Consider the following 20,871-nt stretch of genomic DNA (forward strand, 5'->3'; position numbering starts at 1 on the left):
AGCCTCTTGAGAGGGACTCTGGGGCAGGCCAATCTCAGATGCTGTCTGTGACTGGCCCTTTGCAACCTGTTTAAAGCTACAAGCGATGCAATGTATGGCTGTCTCTGCTGGGCTTGGGTGCATGTAGGAAGGACCAAGCTGTGTACCAAGGCTGATTATTTTCAGCACTGGGCACAGGGGCAGGTCATCAGAAGTCCCAAGGTACCCCGGGATCTGCTTCTGCCTGCCTCTGCCTGCTGGCTGCCTGTTATGCTCAGTCACTGAAAGAGCCTCTGCTGGAGTCAGGAAGATGGGGCTAGTAGATCTCCCATGAGGGAGAGGTGCCAGTCAGGTTTCAGGGAAGGTGGTGGGTGTGGTCCCCATTCCCAGAGCCACAGGACCCAGTCTGTCTTGGATTTTGCTCTGACCTCAGCAAAGAGGAGCCACTAGGAGTCAGATTCGTGGGGCTTCTGGAGCCTGGAAGTTGGATCTGCCACAAGCTGGGAAGGTGGTTTTATCAGGTCTCCCATGAGGGGGAAGCCTAAGTCAGGTTCATGGGAAAGTGTGTGTGTGTGTGTGTGTAGAATGGTGCTGCCCCAAAGCCAGACATTTCAGTCACTGACACCCTGAGTCTGCCCAGATCTCTACACCCTGGGCAAGGCAGCTGGCTCCTCAGCAGGGCCTAAGCTCTGCAGGTTGGGATGAGCGGGACTCCACATTGTGGGGCAGTTGCTTTTCCCAGGCTGATGCCGCACCAAGGGACATGCTCCACCCAAGAAAGATGGCATCTGTGATAGGGAAGAGTGATTCAGCACAGGGATCCTGGTGGCTCTCTCCTCAGTCCCTCCCCCCAAGACCCGAGGCACAAACCCGGACTCTCCTCATAGGACTCTAGTCTGCTCCACCCTCTCTCTACTGGAGCTCAGGGTGAGTAGCTGAGAAGAAAATTTTGTGCTTTTGCTGTTTAAGTGGGTGTCTGTGTCTCCAGCAGACTTTGTCTCTCCCTGACAGACAGAAATCTTGCTGCTTTTCATAGCTGGGTGTTATGTGGGTGCTTCTTCTCGGCTGTGGTTCTCTGGGCTGGGAGCGTGGTCTGAAATTTAGGCCCCACATTCTTAGGTTGAACTCCCACCTTGCAGCTGAGATATTCCTCCTGGAACCTCGGTGCCATCCATGGGTATGGAGCCAGCCCTTTTCACATGTCTGCCCTTCCTACCAGTCTCACCATGGCTTCTTCTGTAAATCCTTGGTTATAAGACTCCTCCTCAGCTGGTAGCCAGTTGGTTATCCCGGGTGATTGTCATTGCAGCTTGGTCCTGGGAGGAGGTGAGTGTAGCTTCCACCTGCTCCACCGCCATCTTGAAATCTTCCTTTGCAGTTAACATTGGAGTTGTCAATCAACCCCAAGCAACCAATTCGAGCAAGAATGACAATAGCAGCATGGCACACACTTGACCAACCAATGCCTTGTAGAGGTTCTGTGGTCCTAGAGGCCTGCAGGTCAGGGGGGCGAGGCTGGGAGGCGGGGAGCAGGGGAGAGGGAGGAGAGCTGCTGTCGGGGCACCAGTAGTAGCTGCCATGCATCTGGAGTGGCCCTCAGCGGTCAGGAGGCCACACCTCACACCTCAGCTCCGGCCCAAGCCAGGAGTGGGCTTATATTTGCTGTATATACAATGACCAGGAGTTTTACTGTGCTTTATGGGTGGTTAGGGAGGCATCCATTTACCACCCCTTGGTCTAAAACAGGAAGTCTGAAATGCAATTGATTTTTATATATTAATAATGTACCCAGTGATATTGGATAAATCCTTTTCAAAATAGAATAATAGATCTGCATATTGTTTTGGATTTTGTGCATGTTGGTGTGTCTGTGTGTGTATGTTTATGTGTATGTCTGTGTGTGTCCATGTGTATGTCCATGTGTGTGTATTTCATACACGCGTAAGTGTTTAGAAGCATTTAGCAGAGAAGCTCTTCAAATTCTGAATTCACTTTACAGGCAGAGTTTAAAAATTTTTTAAAAATATTGATTTTAGAAAGGGTGTAAGGGAGAGAGATAAATAGAAACATTGATGCAAGAGAACATTGATGGGCCGCCTCCTGCATGCCCCACAGTATGGATTTGGCCCACAACCTGGGCATGTGCCCTGACTGGGAATCGAACCAGTGACCTCTTGGTGCATGGGTCGACGCTCAACCACTGAGCCACAGTGGCTGGGTGGAAAAGTTTTAATCACAGTTTCAATATATTTAATATACAGGACAGTTCAGAGTTTCAGATTTCACTCACATATGAGTGAAGTCATGTATTTCTTGTCCTTTTCTGACTGACTTATTTCACTTAACATGATACTCTCAAGATCCATCCATGTTGTGGCAATGGACAATATATCATTTTTTTGTGGCCGAGTAATATTTGTCTTGTCATCTGTGGAACACGTAGGTTGTTTCTATGTGTTCACCTTTATCTTTCCTAATGAATTCATTCATGGTTCTTAATTTTCCATTTCATAGGTTTGATGTGTAATATTTACATGATCATTTGTTTAAAACATTCTCTCACTCCCATTTTGGTTCTAAATTCATGCATTGATTATTGAAGAGTCTGTTGCTTTGATTTCAAAATGTAGAGCTATTGGTTATGTCTGACTGTGGAATCCGATGACTCCCAGAGAATTCCAGGAGCTTCTAGGGGTTCACATCAGGTGTCCAAATGGCCGGGGTCACTTGTTGAGTGTCCATGTGGGAAGCTCCCATGTTTTGTGGGGTCCGTCTCCTGTAGTGTGGGGTCTGTGATCTCCCTGGGCTAGTGGGTGGCCACAGTAGAATACACACTGAGCTCCTCTGGGGGTTCCTCTGGTGGGGAGGAGCGGGGTTCAGGTTCCTCCCGTCTGAGGGCCAAGTGGTTCAGCTGGGCATAGGTTACGTCCTGGGGGGCATCCGATGCAGCAGCCTGGGGCAGGGGGAGGGTGAGAGGGATGAAACATGGTGGATGTGGGGGAAGCCTGGATGGGTGGAGGGGATGGGACCCACCTGACTGTCCATCCGTCTGTCCTTCTCTGCTTGTCTGCCCCTTGCGTCTAGCAATTCCTTTGACTGTGAGGAAGGAGAGGTGTCCATTCCCGTTCCTGGGTCTTGATCTTGAGGGGTTCACCTGGGTGTACGTCACTTCCTGGGGGTCTTCATAGTGCGTGTTCTGCTGCAGAGAGACAGAGAGACAGAAACAGTGTCCCCTTGATTCCACTGTAGATCAGTCATTATGCACATGTTGCCAGGGTGATGATTTAACTTTGAATAGATTAGGTCCCTCTCCTGATGGTTCCTAAGCCTTGGGGCATCTGGATGCTCCTAAGGTTCTGACTCTTGTCTTAAAATACTTTCTCTCTGTCATTTTTCTCCAGCCACATGGCCCATCTTCTGAAGAAGCATGTACTGCCTCAGGACCTTCGCACCTGTTAATTTCCCTGTCCCCTATTTCCTACCACCACCACGTACTCTACTCCCTCCTCTTGCTTTATTTCCCTTCACAGCACTTTGCTCTCTGGGACACTGTCACTGTTTGCATACTGTCCCCCTCACCCACAGGTGAGCTCGAGGAGGGTGGAGACAGTGTTGCTCAGGGCTGTACCGCGGCACCTAAAAGCATCTGTGAACAATGGGCTCGTCGTCCTATCTGCTGGGTGAATGAAAGAGGGGATCCTGGGGACCTTGGAAGGATTCACTTATCATGCATCTCCTGAAACCTGGGGCTGCACAGCGTCAGACAGAGGACGAGGAGCTAGCAAAGGGGACCACAAGAGGAGGGGTCATGAGGTCACAAGGAAAGCAGGAGCAGTGAGTCACAGCAGGACGACCTGGGGCCCAGAAGCAGAGGTCAGTGTGGACACTGCTGAGAACCAGGTGATGTGAGGACAGGGAAGAGTGCCATTGGACTAACGGGGCAACATGAGGTCCTTGGTGCCTGGCAGAAGCAGGGTCTCACCTGAGAGTCCAGCTCCACGCTTACCCCAGGCTGTGGGTCCTTCATGGCAGCATCTGCTGGAGCAGAACAGAGTGTGTCTCCTGACAGGGTCCCCAGTTCTCAGGGTTGCAGACTCCTCCTGCTCCCAGATGGACCACTAACCCAGGGGTGAGGTGAGGCACTAAGTCCCTCATGTGGACTTTAGTCCTTGTCACCTCTGACCCCCTACTTCATCCCAGCCTATCGTGCCCATTGCCTCGTGGAATCCCTGTGCCCCTCCCCAGGCAGCTGTCTCTTCCTCTCACAGAGGGGCTCTTCCTGGGCGTCCACAGTGGGATGGAGCTGGGGGAGGAGACTGAAGTCTTAAGGGCAAAGTGGGAGCATGGTCGGTGAACGTCTGCCGTCTTCAGGGCAGGGGTTATCGAACTGCAGGTCTCTGGTTTTGGGCTCTGGGTCTGTGGCCCCTGCAGGAGGTTGGACATGAGCCTCTCTCTGGGCTGGCCAAGCGGGACAGCACCAGCCCTGGGAGGTCAGGAGCCCCATCCCCGTGCGACTCCGCAGGAAAGAAGGAAACCTTAGCATACACTGTGCGCATGTTTCGCAGTTCATGACATTGAAAACGATGGAAGATTAATCACATCTGCACATCTGTGCTGACGTGGAGTGTTTTCTCTCTCGATTTCCTGATGTGAGATTCTGGAGGAATCTTTTTCTCCGCTGACCTCCAGCTATTAGATTTTCCTGTGGCGGGTCATGTGAGCGCCCCATTCTGTGACCCAGGTCACCCCATTCGCTAACTCACCTGATGTCCGGCCTTTGCCCTGACGCTGGTGTCGGAAGAAGAGGAAGAGGAGGAGAAAGAGCAGCAGGATGAGGGCCACCGAGACCCCAATCAGGACGTACAGGTGCCGTGGGAGACCTTAGACATGAGTGATGTCATGAATGAGCTGATGATGTCATTTAATGAGCACCTACTATTCCCTCTGACCTCACACAGTCTTGCACCAGGGAATGCTGACCCACCGTCCATGTCACTGAGGCTCAGAGAGGTTAGTCACCTGCCCCAGGTCACCCAGCCTGGAGGGGGCAGGGCTGGGGCTGGAACCCAAACAGAGGGAACACTTGTGTGTTATTATTTTTAAAAAAAAAAATTTTTTTTTAATTGTTTTATCCTCACCCGAGGACATATTTTTTCCTTTTTTTTTTGTTCAGATAGAGTGGGAGGGAGAGAGAGGAAGAGAGAGAGAGAGAGAGAAACATGGATGTGAAAGGGACATAGCGAGTGGCTGCCACCCGCACGACCCAACCAGGGCTGGGGACAAACCGCAACCAAGGTACATGCCCTTAGCGGGAATTGAACCTGTGTCTCTCTGGACCGCAGGCCGACGCTCTAACTGCTGAGCCAAACCGGCCAGGGTTTGTGTGTTATTATTATTATTAATTATTAAATATTATCTATGCAGTCCCTGTATGCACCAGGTAGAACACCAGTGCAGAGACTTGTCACCAAAGCCAATCACCAACAGTCTCCAGACCAGGCCAGACCCAGCTCCCACACTGCAGACTGACACCCCACCCACCGCAGTGGGGCCTGTGTGCACATGGAGTGTGTGTGTCTGGGAAGGGCAGGGGGAGGTCTGTGTCCTTCCTGAGCTGTAACCAGGGTCAGGCTGCAAGCTGAAGGCTGTCACTGTGAGGGGGGTGGCGGGAGACCCGTGCACACCCATGAACCTAGGACTCGGGAGGAACACATTGTCTGAGATCCCACTGGGGAAGGGGCAGAGCTGGGATTTGAACCAGGGTTGTGGCTTCTTTCCTGACTTCACTGCAGCTCCTTGAAGGCTGGTGGAGGAGAGCTCAGACACCGTCGGTGTCCCCAGCACAGACGGACATGCACACACGTTTGCATGCACACACATTTGTACGCACACAACACACTCATGCACACACCTGTACACACACACATATGCACACACACACAGTGTCCAAGCTTCTTAGGAGAAATGGGTTCTAGTGAGGAGAAGGAACTTTCCTCAGGCCATTATTCCCAGGAAGTGGCTGAGCCAAGACCAAACCGAGCTCCTCCCTCACCCCCTCCCCACAGACACTCACTGAGCCCTCCCTGGGCCTCACTCAGGGGCACCAATTTTCAGAGCCTCCTGGGATCAGATGGGAGCTGAGGGGTAGGAGCTGTTTCCTCTCCCCATTTCCATCCAGCTGCTCCTCCTCAGGGTGGGACCACAGCATGACCACCCCACCTGTCACCTGCCAGCCTCAGAGTCCTGGAGCCCTGTGGGTCCCCAGTATGTCTGCCAGGCCCCACCCCCTGGGAGACCAGCCATGCCCCAGCAGGGGGTCTTGTCCTCTCTGGGGCCCAAGGCCTCTGCTAGTCCCCACTCTTGTCTTGGTCTCTCAAGGTGTGGACTCAGGACTGGAGACTGAAGGGGGTCGGGATGGGTACCTCTGACCTTTTCCCCTTTTGGTCAGTCCGAGTCTCTCCAGCTTCCCTCTGCCCACCGGGAACATGTCTGGGCCTCAGGGATGGGGGTGACGATGAGGCAGGGGTGGGAGTTGCTCTGAATTTTTCCATCCCTCTGGGAGGTGAGGTCCTCTCTGGCTGCCCCTCCTGTGACCCCCTCACTGCTATTCCAGCCCATGGTGGCCTGGAAACTGGGTCCTGAACTGACCATGAGGACACAAGGGGCAGGGCTGGGGGTCCTCACCTGAGACCAGGAGCTCCAGGGGGTCACTGGGCTGTGACAGCAGGTAGGGGGAGGCACTGCGTGAACCATAGCACCTGTAGGTGCCCCTGTGGGCTGAGGTCACAGGACTGATGGGGAAGTTGGCCTGAGAGGGTGCAGTCGTCTTCTGCACAGGAAGGTGCTGGGGGGGATCCAGAGACCCCTCCCGGTACAGGTGGAAGGTGTCAAACCAGATCTCAGATCCACACTGCAGGGTCACGTTCGCTCCCCAGGGTACTGAGGGGCCCAGCAGGATGGAGAGGGAGGGTTTCGTGTACATTCCTGGGGAGGGAAGGTGTGATGTGTAGAGAGCTGCCTCCTCCCATATACCCTTGACCCTGAGCTGAGGGACCATGTCCTTCCCCAGGGACGCTGTCTGTGATCCTTCTCAGCTCCTCTCAGTGCCCCCGGGGAGGTGTCTCTATGTCTGAGCCCCTCACTCCGCCTTTGTCACTCCCTCCCTCTGCACCTCTGCCCCTTCTCAGCCTCTGCCCCAGGACCCTCTCCTGCCCCCAGCACCACCAGGGGACCCTGTCCCCAGCTCCCTGAGCAGACAGTCAGGACAGCGCCAGGGCTGGGCTCCTCACCTGTGACCAGGATGTCCAGGGGGGCGCTGGGTGCTGACCACGCATAGGAGAGGCTGTGTCCACTGTAGCATCTGTACCGGCCCCCGTGGGTGTGGTCCACATGGCCCAGCAGGAAGTCGGGGCTGTGCTGCCCATCAAGGCGCTGAGGGTGTGTGAGCCCCTGGTCCTTGGTCAGAGCGAATCTGTCAAAGCCAGCCTCCGAGCCACACTGCAGGGTCAGGCTGTCTCCAGGCAGCACCAGGGAGCCCGGCTGGGCCGAGAGGGAGGGCTCCCTGTGCACACCTGGGAGAAGGGGACGTGGCATCAGGGGGCACACACCCCATTGCCCACTGGGGCTGCAGGGAGAGTCCTCTCCTGTCCCTCCCTAACCTCCCGCCTGAGGTTCTGTCCCCCAGAGGCCAGTGTCACTGGCCCCCGGGCCCCAGGGCTCCACTGGGCACAAGCCTAGGTCAGTCATTTTGGGCTCAGGAAACACATGGGTTTGCACAGTGTTTCCACTCACCTGTGACCTCGAGATGCAGAGGGTCACTGGGGTGTGACCACAGATTGGGGTAGGATCTGGGGGAACCATAGCATCTGTAGGTCCCCCCGTGGGAGGAGTTCACGGGGCCCACAGGGAAGGTGGCCTGGGCATAGGTCCTCCCAGCACTGGGCCTCGATTGCGGTTCCATGTGTCGGGGCGGGTCAGCTCCTCCCTCCTTCAGCAGATGGAAAGTGCCCGATGTGTCCTGTGAGCGACACACGAGGGACACGCTCCCTCCTGAGGCCACCACAGGGCTTGGCTGGGCTGAGAGGGAGGGTGCTCTCTCCACTCCTGAGGGAGAAGGGGGATCTGTGTTAAAGGGACCATCACCCACATGTTCCCAGTGTGGACTGTGGGGTGAGGTCCCCATGAGCCCCCATTTTATTTCCTGAGTGTGAGGGAAGCCACAGTGGGGAGGGCACCCGGGTTCCGCTTACCTGTCACCACCAGGAGCAGGGGGTCACTCCGTTCTGAGAGTTTGCGCTCAGCGGTGTAATACGCACACTCGTAGGGCCCTGCATGCTGTGAGCTGGAGGATTCAATGAGGAAACCGGTCTTGTTGCTGAGGTTCTGTGGGGTCTTCGTATCCCAGGGCTCAGAGCCCCTCTCTTTATATAGAACGTAGGCAGTAGCCTGCAGAGATTCTTGACACCAGATGGTCACAGGGCTCCCCGTGGTGACCAAGGGGCCAGGATCCACCCAGATGGAGGGTTTGGGGACACCTTCTGGAAAGGAATCAGTTCCAATATATCAGGGGAGCTCTTCTCTCCCTTATGATGTCATGAATAAGCCTATGATGTCATTTAATGAGCACCCACTATGTGAGGCACCTGCTGGGGTCTGTCATTCATCCCTCTCCCCTCACACAGTCATGCACCAGGGACGGTGCCCCACCACCCAGGTCAAGGGGCTCAGAGGGGTCAGTCACCTTCCCCAGGTCACCCAGCCTGGATGGTGCAGGGTGGGGACTGGAACCCGGGACTGTGGGTGCCCTGTGCTCTCCTCATGCTGCCCCAGAGGGACCTCAGCTTCGTGCTCTGGGCTCCTCATCTGCAGGGGCCTGTCCATGTCTCATGTGAGCTGAGGGTCCTTCCTTATTCCCCACTCTCAGCACAGCAGAGACACGGGAAGAGCAGGGGTGTGGGGTGGCCTCTTTGTCTCCCCTGGATCCATCTCCACCCTGCAGAGGCCCCCTAGGAAGGTCGGGTGGGCTGGGCCTCTGCCTTCCTGAGCTCTGTGGGGCCCCTTATGTCACCTTATGTGACAGCAGCCTGTGAGCAGGAGGGGACCCGGGATGGAGAGACATGACCCAACACTCAGGGAAGAGAAGGGACCACCTGACCCCACAGCAGGAGCAGCAGAGCTGGGAACTGAACCAGGTCTGACTCCAGCCCTCTCTCCTCTGAGCTGAGCCTGGGCTGAGTGAAAGGACCTGGATGCCCCAGACCCTTGTCCTGCCTGCCCCTCCCTGTGCATGTCACCATCACTGCTACAGAGGGGACAGTCCCCACACCACGTCCTGGGTGTTCCTGTGAGGCCCCCTCCCCCAGGAGGTCAGAGCCAGAACTGAACGGAAATCTAAGCTCTGGGCCATGAATCTGTCCTTTTACACTTGGGGACCCTGTGGCCCAGGCAGGGGAAGGGAGCATCCAAGTCAGTGTCTGCAGAGGGGCCTGAACCCCTCATGACTCAGCCCCTGTCCCTCATGAACACCCCCACCACCTCCCCACAGAGACCCTCAGTTACCCCGCTGCAGGCCTGACTCCGTGTGGGGAAGGGACCCATCCTCAGAGCCTCCTGGGATCTGGATTGGTGGTGGTGGGGGTGTCTTCTCCCCACTTGAGCTCAGTTGCTCCTCCCCATCCGGGGCCCCAATGTCTCCCTGGGCCATCACCACCCCAACTGTCACTTGCCTCACTTAACCCTCTATAGGCCTATCCATTGTGGGGTGAATCCTCAGAGCCCTGAACCCCCTGGGTTCATCCACAATCTATCCCCTGCTCCCAACCCCTGGGACACAGTCTGTCCTTAAGTGTCGGGGGCATGAGACCCTCTGAGGGAATCAGAAGCATCCGGGGTGGTCTGTGCTCCCTCTGAGCAAACAGGCTCCATGACTCACCAGCTGTGGAGATGGGCCCTGTGGGTGGGGGGCTGGGGTGAACAGAGGGTCCTGGAAGAGGATAGAAGAGGGTGAGAGTCTGGGGCTGACCCTGGAGACCCCACCTCACTCAGACTCCTCCTCCATCTGCCCGGAGCACCCTAGAGCCCCTCCCATGGCCCACGTGGCATCTTCTCCACCGAGGTGAGCGGAAGGGGTACCCGTGGGTAGGAGGGTCTCTGAGGGGCAGATGTCTTCTGGGTGTCCATCCCTACAGACCTCCCTCCCTCTCTTTCAGCTCATCGTTCTTCTGGGGACAGGACCCTGAGCAGACAGCACTGAAGGACAGGCCAGGGGCCCCTCACCTGAGACCCGCAGCTCCAGGGCTCACTGGGCGGTGACAGCAGGTAGGGGGCAGTGCTGAGTGAGCTGTAGCACCTGTAGGTGCCCCCGTGGGTGGAGGTCACAGGACTCATGGAGAACTCTGCCTGGTACTGCTGAGCTTGGTGCTCTGATGGAAGACGCGGGGGGGATCGGCTGCCCTCTCCTTGGACAGAAGAAAAGTGTTCGTCGGGTACTTTGACTGACACAGCAGGGTCACGTTCCCTCCTGAGGTCACGACAGGGCTGGGCAGGGCTGAGAGGCTGGGTTTGCTGTAGGATCCTAGGAGGGGAGGAGACAGCATGTTAAATGGGGTCACACCTCCCTCGTGGGCTGGGATGTGAGAGGGCAGAGGTCCTGAGAGCAGCCCCTTCCTGAGGGCAGAGCCTGAAGCTGGGACCCCTGAGTGTCCCCTCACCTGTCACCACCAGCTCCAGGGGGTCACTGTGCTCTGACTCGCCAGAGGGGCTGCGATAGTAACAGCAATATCTCCCTGCATCATGGTCTGTCGTCCGTGTGATGGAGAACGTGGCCTTGTCTCCGGGGTTCGGTGGCTTCTGTGTTTTCCATGGAGGTGTGTTTCCCTCTTTATCCAGACGATACTGCTCATCCCCCAGAGTCCCCTGACATGTGATGTTCACGGGGCTCCCCAGGGGGATCAGAGATCCTGGCTCAGCCTGGAGGGTAGGTTTGGGGAGGGTCCCTGGAAGGAATCAGAGGCTGGGTCCTAAGACATTCCCACCCCAGTCCCCAGCTCCCCGTCCCCGATGTCCCTCGACTGTCAGACAGGTCTGCTCTCCTCCTTCCCCATCTCCCTGGGGGTGTCCTTGTGTCCAGAGGGAGTGAGACCTGGGAGACCTGGGGACAGACTCACCTGCCTGCACTCTGGTCCTGAGGCCCAGGCTCAGCCCTGGAAGAGAGTCCCTGTGAGAAGTTCGCCCTGACCCCTGACAAGAACCCTCCTTCCTGTGAGCCTGCTGAGTTTCAGGAACTTCTGACAGAGCAGGGCTTCCCCTCCCCCATCACATCTCACCCAGGCAGAGGAGGGTGGTGAGTGTGGGGGTCATGACGTCCTGTCCCTCTGGGGTCAGCTGAGCAGATGGAAGGGACCATGGTGCCAGAAAGATGGACAGACAGACATGCAGGACGGAGAGAGAGACAACAGGTGGTGGTCCCTTGGAGTCCGAGCCTGCTGGTCACCAGGATGTCACATCTGCAGCCTATAGGGGAGCCTCATTCTAGCACCCTGACTCACTTTCATCACGAAGCAGGTAACAGGTGAGGTGACCCAGGGCACATCCTTCCCTGTCAGAGCCTCCCCCCGTGGGGTCTCCATCATCCTCAGACCATCCCTCAGCACCTCCCTGGGGTCCTCACCTCGGACGTTGTCAGGTCCTGGAGATGCTTCAGGAAGACGTGGGTTCCCATGGGGCTGAGATCAGCAGAGACACGTTCACCCTGTAACTGAGCAGGGCAGGCGCGTGTCCCTGTGACAATGATCAAAGAGGAGAAATGCAGGGAAATGAGGGAAAGAAACACATCCCCCTGTGGCCCCAGAGTTTGGGCTTTCTATCTCATGTTTTCATGAACTTCTCCTTTTCCTTAGCGACAGCCTCCAGCCCCTCCTCCCTGGGCACCAGCCTCTGGGTCCTGATCCTCCTCAGTGCCCCTGCTCCTTAGGCAGAGCTGTCCCCAGTTTCATGGCTTTTTCCTAAAAATTAAGGTTCAGTGATTTGGTCTGGAGCTTTGATTGTCGAGGGAAATTCATCTTTATTTAAATATATGTGTACCACCTCCTGCCTGTGTGAACTGAGCAGTAATATCTCCATTGGATGTCCCCTCGTCTTTATTATTATTATTGTTATTATTATTGTTATTATTATTTACAAGAGAACACATTCACCATTATTTATTTACTTTTCAATATGTTTCAGTCTTCTGGGGGGGTACGTATTACACAGATTCTGTGTGTAATGGCTTTAGCAGGAAGGGACAGATGGACCCCAGGGTGTGGTCACTCAAGGGCTGGCCCTCGCTGTCTCTGGGTTATCATGTCACCAGCCCCTGGGGAAGGGGAACCTTCCATCCCCAGAAGCCTAGCACCTGTTCCTGGTGGATCAGGAAGTAGATTGGAGCCTCCTGAGATGCCCCTTGCAGGTGAGGGGACCCAGGGCACATCCTTCCCTATCAGAGCCTCCCACGTGGGGTCCTCCTTTATCTTCACGTCGTCCATCAGCATCTCCCTGTGGGGCCCTCACCATGGACAGTGGTCACCGGGTCTTGGAGATGCTTCAGGAAGACGTGGGTTCCTGTGGTCTGCAGAGCTCAGATCCACAGAGACACGCTCACCATCAACTGTGCCGTTCGGGTGAGTATCACTGTGACAATGAGCACAGAGGAGAAATGCAGGGAAAGGAGACAAGAAAAATGGGTTCTTCTCCTGGCCCCAGAGTGTGGGTCCTCTTTCTCTCTCAGCCCCTGGTGAGCTTCCCCTTCTGACCACAGCACCCATCTGATCAGCGTGGGAAGAAGCCTGTGAGTCATTCCTGCCCCTCAGCACCCTTGCCCCTTGGGAAGATCTCTTCCTCCTTATCCTGTGACCTTGTCTTCAAGTTTAGTGGACAGTACGTGTGTCATTGCTCTGATTTGGGGAATAAAACATGCTTATGGAATGATTCCTCCGTGGCCCATTTCTGGTGACCTTAAGCATCAACGTGCAGTTTCCTGAGTCTCCGTGTCCCCACCTGCAGCAGGTTGTCAGGAACCCAGGGCCTGAGAGTGGTTGTGGAGTCCTCGCCCCCGGGACATGGAGGGAGCCGTGCTTGTTCATTTCCACACCTGCCTAAGGCGCGTGAGGTGAGGCATGAGAGGTGTTCTTGAAAATCCACACAACATGGACGATGCTAGACCCACTTAGGAACCTTCACCTGCTCCTCGTCTGAGAAAGGCTCTGTACAGTATTTCTGAAATATGCGTTCATGCTCAAAGCACAAAAAGGAAGTGAAATCCCCCCGAATGGAGAGAGGACATGTACAGACGGGGAGGTCAGAGTTGAGTGGCCACTGGTACCTGGGCATAGCGAAGATCATCAGTGTGGAGTTTTCTCTGTCTGTGGGGACAGAAGAGGGACCCTGATGTCATCACAGGCAGGGAGGGGATCGGGAGCAGGAAGTTATAGAACTGACTATTGCACCTTGAAAATCTGAGATTCAGAAGCATGAAGAGTTCTCCTGTCCTAGATCAACTGTATAATATACTTCTTGAACACAAAGGAGATTTTCAGTGTGTGTCAGAACTACCTGTGGGCATGGGAACATAAAAGGTTGGAGATTCCTGCAAATGTGCAGTTGTAGTGAAGACACGATGCTATGGAAGGCTGTGCACAGAGTCACAGTGGGAGTCATTATGTCCAAGAAAACAGACCTCTAGAAACACGTGGAAGTCATTTTAATGGAAGAACATTCAAATGTCTGATAACATAAGAAAATTTGAATTCTTGCACAACAACAATCGGGGTTATATGGAAAAAGAACGTGACATTTTAGTAATGAATTGTGCAAATATCTTAGGGGTAAAAATGCCCCAAACGAAAATAATTTTATTTAGCACACTCAAAATATTCTTTCCATCAGGGAGCAGATACAGATGAAGATACAATTATGAAATTGGAAGACAGCGTTGGGGAGATTTTGTAGACTGCAATACAGAGAGACTGGAATGAGAAAGTTAAGACCCAGGAGAATAGAGAGAGAGAGAGGCCAAAGGGTAGTGTGAGTTCAGGAGGAAAGCAGTGAGGATGACGTCTGCTACAGTCCTAGAGGCCAATGGTTGGGTATTTTACAGAGAAGTGCAGAAAACATGCAGCGCCAGGGTGCATGAATGTATACATGAAATGTGTGTCTTGATATTCATGACAAGAGGTGAAAATTGATGGGAAGTCACATTCAAGCAGAAATATAATGTCAAAAGTCCATTCAAATACGGAATTGTAAATGAAGAATTCTAGACTCATCCACATTTTTATTAAAAGGCCAAAGTGAAAGAGTCTGAGGGGAGAAGTCTGTTAGAATGAGAAGATGGGGGCCCATCTGACATCCAGAAACTCATGTCTCATGTGTGAAATTCACACACCAGGTTCCATCTTCAGGAGAATGAGGAGTGAGGAGGGTTTTGGTGGTCGATCCTTAGCTTCAGAGAATTTCTACTTCTTTGTATTGGAATTATATCGTCTATTAGATATAAGAAAAATTTCCAGTATCTAATTGGAAATAAATCATTTGCAGACATACATGGTCTCAAATCTTTTATTGTTTACACACTCACTAAAAGCACATGAAAATAGTAATTAACTCAACAATATTATAGACAAAAATAGAGACAGTGAGTTGCAAAAGTGAGAAAAGTAACGGCAAAACAAATAAACTTAGGAAAAGTATATTTGTGCATATATTCACATATACATTTAAATTCAAGGAAGGTTAGAAAATATTTGGTGCGAGTGTATGTATGTGTGAGTCCCATAAACACAGAGATTTTCAAATTAGGCCCAAGGAGTTCAGCTAATGTGTAATGACCTTTTCTTACCTAAAAAAGATAATATAAAATGGTTCAGAATTTTAAATATAAATACCAATACTAACAAAGTTGGTACTACGCAAATTTGAAATGAATATATAACCTCCAAATTGTTTGATGAAATTATATTAAACAAATAAATCTCAATCAGTTCGAAGCAGGCTGGAAAATTTAAAAGGAACTATTTGTTTTTATTTTTTATTAATTTATGTTTGTTTCAAATGTTTCTCCCTTTTTTCCCCATTGACACCCTCCTCGCCAGCCCCCACCCCCACCCCATACCCGGCTTTGTTGTCTGTGTCCATCGGTTCTGCGTACATGCATATAAGTTCTGTGGTTTATCTCTTCCCTCCCCCCACACCCCTTCTTCTGAGGGTTGTCAGTCTGTACCCTACTTCCATGTCTCTTGGTCTACCCAATTCCTCAGACTGTTATGTTCATTATATTCCATAAATAAGTGAGATCATGTGAGATCATGTCTTTCTCTGTTTGGCTTGTTTCGCTTAGGAGAATACTTTCCAGGTCCCTCCATATCATCTCAAAGGATAATAGATCTTTCTTTCTTACAGCTGCATAGTACTCCATTGTGTACATGTACCACAGCTTTTTTATCCATTTGTCTACTGATGGACATTTGGGCTGTTTCCAGATCTTAGCAATTGTAAATAGTGCTGCTACAAACATGGGGGTACATATATTCTTTCTGATTGGTGTTTCAGGCACCCATCCCATCAACGTGGGAAGAAGCTTGTGAGTCATTCCTGCTCCTCAGCATCCTTGCCCCTTGGGAAGGTCTCTCCTCCTTGTCCTGTGACCTTGTCTTCAGGTTTAGTGGACAGTACGTTTGTCATTGCTCTGATTTGGGGAATAAAACATGCTTATTGATTGATTCCTCCGTGGCCCATTTCTTGTGTGACCTTAAGCCCCTTGCAGGTGAGAACTGCCCCTTGCAACGTGCAGTTTCTTGAGTCTCTGTGTCCCCACCTGCAGCAGGTTGTCAGTAACCCAGGGCCTTAGAGTGGTTTTGGAGTCCTTGCCCCCGGGGACATGGAGGGAGCCGTCCTTGTTCATTTCCACACCTGCCTAAGACGTGAGGTGAGACATGAGAGGTGTTGTTGAAAATCCACAAAACATGGGATGATTGCTAGACCCACTTAGGAACCCTCACCTGCTCCTCGTCTGAGAAAGGCTCTGTACAGTATTTCTGAAATAGGTGTGGGGGGCTCGGCGCGGTTATGCCCGCGGTTTCACAGCGTTGACCCTGCGCGACCCTCCACCGCCACTTTAGGCGGTAGAGTTGGGCCTTGCGGGTGGCGGGACGTCGGGAGGGACTGCCACTGGCGCACACCGGCTGCACCATGGTCCAGCTCCCTGCTCTGCTCCACAAGGCCTACCGTGGAGGCCGCTTAACCATCCTTCTTTCCCTGGGTAGTTGCACCAACCGGCCTTTCTACCACATCGTGGCGGCTCCCAACAAGTATCCCAGCGATGGCCGGCACTGGATCGGCTGTGGGGTCCGTCTCTCCAAACTTGTGGAAAAGCTTCTGGGTCTTTCTGGCTTTTTCCCTCTGCCTCCCGTGCTGATCACAAATGCTGAGAGGCTGCGACGGAAACGGGCACGTGAAATCCTCTTCGCGTCACAGAAAACAGATGCAAAGGCTGCAGAAACAAAAGCAAGCTGGCTTCAGTGAGCACAGTCGCATGAACCAGAGCTCAAGGGAAGTACCCACCCAGCAGCCCCACCCTACAGGTTGCAAAATTATTCTGGCCATGGAGCTCCATATCGTCTTGTCAGGATCATCTTTGAAAAAGAACAAATCTATTTAATTCTTATTCTTTGGAAAAAACAACATGTATATGAACCGCGTGAACTGCCAAATGTGATGTCACGCTGTTTTTTTTTTTTTTGCCAAGAAACAAACAACCTAATATGGACTTGCACGTATTGAAGATTCCGCAGTGGGAGAAGATAGGCACCAGATTTCTGGAGTAAGGGGAGGAGCGCATGGGGGAAGGGGCGTGGCTTCTATAAGGCTACTTCTGCTTCCGCTGAGTCAGGTGGCTCCCGTGGTAGGAGAAATCAGGACTTCCGCTCTGCTCCGCTTCCAAGCTCGTCGACGCTAGCCCTTCCAGGCTCCTCTTTGCAGCCGCCGTAAAGTGACTCTGCTTCAAAGCTCTTGGACGCTAGCCCTTCCAGGCTCCTCTTTGCAGCCGCCGTAAAGTGACTCCGCTTCAAAGCTCATGGACGCTAGCCCTTCCAGGCTCCTCTTTGCAGCCGCCGTAAAGTGACTCTGCTTCAAAGCTCTTGGACGCTAGCCCTTCCAGGCTCCTCTTTGCAGCCGCCGTAAAGTGACTCTGCTTCAAAGCTCTTGGACGCTAGCCCTTCCAGGCTCCTCTTTGCAGCCGCTGTAAAGTGACTCTGTTTCAAAGCTCTTGGACGCTAGCCCTTCCAGGCTCCTCTGCAGTAGCCGTAAAGTGCGGCGTCGTGGCCACGCCCCTTTGGGTGCCTCTTGTGATGCCGGCGCCCTGGGCGTTTTGTGCGGGAAATGGAAGCAGTTCGGAACTTAAGTGCCGCCGGTCTCACTGTTTTCGAGGAAGCTGCTGCCAACTCCACACTTTCGCTGGCCATGGGGCTGCTGGAGCAGTGCGAGGAAGTGTTCGGGACCCCTGACATTGACCGGGTGTTGGGTGTGCAGCGAAAGGCCTCGGGTGGCGAGGTGCGACGCGGGTACCACAAGGTGTCCCTGCAAGTGCACCCGGACCGCGTGGGGAGGACGACAAGGAGGATGCCACCCGCCGCTTCCAGGTCCTCGGGGAAGTCTATTCCGTTCTGAGTGACCAAGAGCAGAGAGCAGTGTACGATGAGCAGGGAACAGTGGACGAGGATTCGGATGTGCTCAACCAAGATCGGAACCGGGAGACGTATTGGAGGTTGCTCTTTAAAAAGGTATCTCCAGAGCTGCCATCTTGCGTCCCCGCGTGTGTGCGCTTATTCTCAGCTGGTCTGCCCAAGACCCCCTAAGCGCCAACCCTAGTCCCCCGCGCGGCCCTGTTTAGTCTCCAACAAGATGAAAGAAATGATCATGAACCAGGAGAAACTCGCCAAACTGCAGGCAAAAGTGCGCTTTGGTGGGAAAGAAACTGCTCATAGAAAGAAGAAGGTGGTTCACAGAACAGCTACAGCAGATGATAAAAAAAACTTCAGTTCTCCCTAAAGAAGTTAGGGGTAAATAATATTTCTGGTATTGAGGAGGTAAATATGTTCACAAACCAAGGAACAGTGATCTACTTTAACAATCCTAAAGTTCAGGCATCTCTGGCAGTGAACACTTTCGCCATTACAGGCCATGCTGAGACTAAGCAGCTGACAGCAATGCTACCCAGCATCTTAAACCAGCTTGGTGCAGACAGTCTGACTAGTTTAAGGAGACTGGCTGAAGCTCTGCCCAAACAATCTGTGGATGGAAAAGCACCCCTTACTACTGGAGAGGATGATGATGACGAAGTTCCAGATCTTGTGGAGAATTTTGATGAGGCTTCCAAGAATGAGGCAAACTGAATTGAGTCAACGTCTGAAGAAGATAATCTTGAAGAAGTTACTGGGAACTGCTATTTCATATTATGACTGCTTTTTTTCAAATTTGGTTTATGGATCTGATAAAATCTAGATCTCTAATATTTTTTAGCCCAACCCTGCTGGACATTGAAGCTTTTTTCAGTTTTTGCTTATACATAAATCATTCTTTGCAACTAATTAAGCTGAAGAGGCCTGGGAATAAAGTTTGAAACAGGTTAATAAAGTTCTTTGCCTAGTCTAGTAAACAAAATCCGCCATCGTGGTGCGTGCGATTGATTCTCTTTCTCTTATGCCATGTCTTCTCATAAGACTTTCAGGATCAAGAGGTTCCTGGCCAAGAAACAAAAGCAGAATAGGCCCATTCCCCAATGGATTTGGATGAAAACTGGTAATAAAATCAGGTACATCTCCAAGAGGAGACATTGGAGAGCCATACTGGGTCTATAAGGAATCACACATGAGAGATGGCTGACACATTTATGCTGTATCTAGCTTGCTGCATCTTACCATAATCACTGAAATTATCACTACTGTCTTGACAGTTGGGCATTTTAATTGGGAAATTTTTGGAGGCATGATTTTTTTCCCCTGCAGTAGATTGGTTCAGTAATAAATGTGAGACCTTTTAAACTGCAAAAAAAAAAAAAAAAAAAAAAATCTCTAGAAGACATTCAAGCTTTTGAAAAGACATACAAAGGTTCTGAAAAAGAGCTGGCTGATACTAAACAGGCCTATATGAACTTTAAAGGGGACATGAATCAGATCCTGGAGTGTGTGCTGTGTGTGCAATACACAGAGGAACCCAGGATAAGGAACATTATTCAGCAAGCCATTGATGCTGGAGCAGTCCCATCCTATAATATCTTTGTCAAAGAATCGAAGCAAAAGATGAATGCAAGGACAAGGAGGGTTCAGGAAGAGGCTAAAGAAGCAGAATTGAGCAAGAAGGAGTTGGGGCTTGAAGAAGATAACTTGAAAGCACTCATTCAAAGCAGGCAAAAGGATTGGCCAAAGGAAATGGACAACTTTTCTGGCTCAGATGGAAGCAAAATACTGCAAATCTTCCAAACGAGGAGGGAAAAAACAGCTCTCAAGAAAGAAAATAAATAATGGAATTTTCTTTTCAAAAATCCTTAGGTGTTAATTGATGCCATTGTAGAAAAGGTTCAGTCAAGATTTGAAGACAGAAGTCAATTCAACCCTTAAGTTGTTTTTTTCCACCTAAATGATTCAGATTAAGCATGTAGATCAGAATATTTCAATCTGATCTTAGGTATCTGTGAAGTCCTATGAAGGAATTTGGTGGTGGTTGTTGAGGGGAGAGGAAGGGGAACGTTGGTATACTTCTGACAGCACTTGCTTCTGTGGATCTTCTGTACAAAGGACTTTATCTAGAATTTGGGTCTGTCCATACTTCCTTTACCAGCTGTCATTTTGCCACACAAAAGTGAGCTGCAGAGTATTCTGAGTGATGCACATGTTTATTAGAATAGGTACTCCACCTAGCTAGAATGCCTTCAGAACACTAGCTGGAAATCTGTCTTCCAAATACTTGACAGTTTGCTTTCTGTCATAATATTCTTGAATAGATCCGCTCCTTTTGGTGTGTTTTGCTCAACCATGTTTTGTACTCTTTGCTTCAAGTATAGGAGAAACAGGTGTTCACATTATTTCAAATATCTTTGTAAGACTGACACATGATTAAACTAAACAAGTAAAAAAAATATTTCTGAAGTATGGGACCATGCACAATGCACAAAAAGGAAGTGAAATTCCCCCAAAAGGAGACGGAACCTATACAGACAGGAGAGGTCAGAGTTGAGTGGCCAGTGGTTCCTGGGTATAGACCGGGGTCATCCGTGTGGAGTTTTCCCCCTCTGTGTGGACAGGAGAAGGGCCCTGATGTCATCACAGCAGGGAGGGAATCAGGACTCAAGGGGAACGTTAAAAGCAGTTTCCCCTCCACATGTTGGGATGGGCAGTGGTATCTCAGCCCTCAGACTCAGCCCACAGGCAACACTGAGTCATATGCCTTGTGTGAGTGTGTGTATGTGTGAGACAGATTCAATCAGTTGGTACTGCCTAGTTGGTAGACCAGTTGGTCCTGTGTAGTTGGTAGACCAGTTGGTCCTGTGTAGTTGGTAGACCAGTTGGTCCTGTGTAGGTGGTAGACCAGTTGGTCCTACCTAGGAGGTAGACCAGTTGGTCCTACCTAGTTGGTAGACCAGTTGGACCTACCCAGGTGGTAGACCAGTTGGTCCCGAGTAGTTGGTAGACCAGTTGGTCCCGAGTAGTTGGTAGACCAGTTGGTCCTACCTAGGTGGTAGACCAGTTGGTCCTACCTAGGTGGTAGACCAGTTGGTCCTACCTAGGTGGTAGACCAGTTGATCCCGAGTAGTTTGTAGACCAGTTGGTCCTAACTAGTTGGTAGACCAGTTGGACCTACCTA

The 20,871-nt window shown here is 51.8% G+C and overlaps 3 protein-coding genes and 2 pseudogenes across 3 annotated transcripts; 4 read left to right on the forward strand and 1 right to left on the reverse strand.

Moving 5' to 3' along the window:
* Positions 1-2,110: 2,110 nt before the first annotated feature.
* LOC118632013 (leukocyte immunoglobulin-like receptor subfamily B member 3) lies at positions 2,111-11,337 on the reverse strand. Its single transcript, XM_036264578.1, is given in 15 exon segments — positions 2,111-2,932; positions 3,013-3,106; positions 3,108-3,175; positions 3,962-4,014; positions 4,743-4,859; positions 6,664-6,963; positions 7,269-7,550; positions 7,771-8,082; positions 8,229-8,516; positions 10,255-10,278; positions 10,281-10,412; positions 10,415-10,552; positions 10,689-10,973; positions 11,145-11,180; positions 11,304-11,337. Coding segments are annotated over 15 exon segments (2,310 nt in total). The 3' UTR covers positions 2,111-2,785.
* A 4,866-nt stretch (positions 11,338-16,203) lies between these two features.
* On the forward strand, positions 16,204-16,536 carry LOC118632698 (28S ribosomal protein S16, mitochondrial-like). The gene has a single exon (XM_036265926.1). It carries the CDS (start codon positions 16,204-16,206, stop codon positions 16,534-16,536), a length of 333 nt encoding a protein of 110 aa, XP_036121819.1.
* A 936-nt stretch (positions 16,537-17,472) lies between these two features.
* Positions 17,473-19,566, forward strand: LOC118632700 (annotated as a pseudogene).
* LOC118632445 lies at positions 17,914-18,448 on the forward strand (annotated as a pseudogene).
* LOC118632446 (60S ribosomal protein L39-like) lies at positions 18,717-18,869 on the forward strand. The gene has a single exon (XM_036265566.1). The coding sequence runs from the start codon at positions 18,717-18,719 to the stop codon at positions 18,867-18,869; it is 153 nt and encodes a 50-aa protein (XP_036121459.1).
* Positions 19,567-20,871: the final 1,305 nt, after the last annotated feature.

This window comes from Molossus molossus, unplaced genomic scaffold, assembly GCF_014108415.1.
Source record: "Molossus molossus isolate mMolMol1 unplaced genomic scaffold, mMolMol1.p scaffold_m16_p_17, whole genome shotgun sequence".
NCBI classification, from domain to species: domain Eukaryota; kingdom Metazoa; phylum Chordata; class Mammalia; order Chiroptera; family Molossidae; genus Molossus; species Molossus molossus.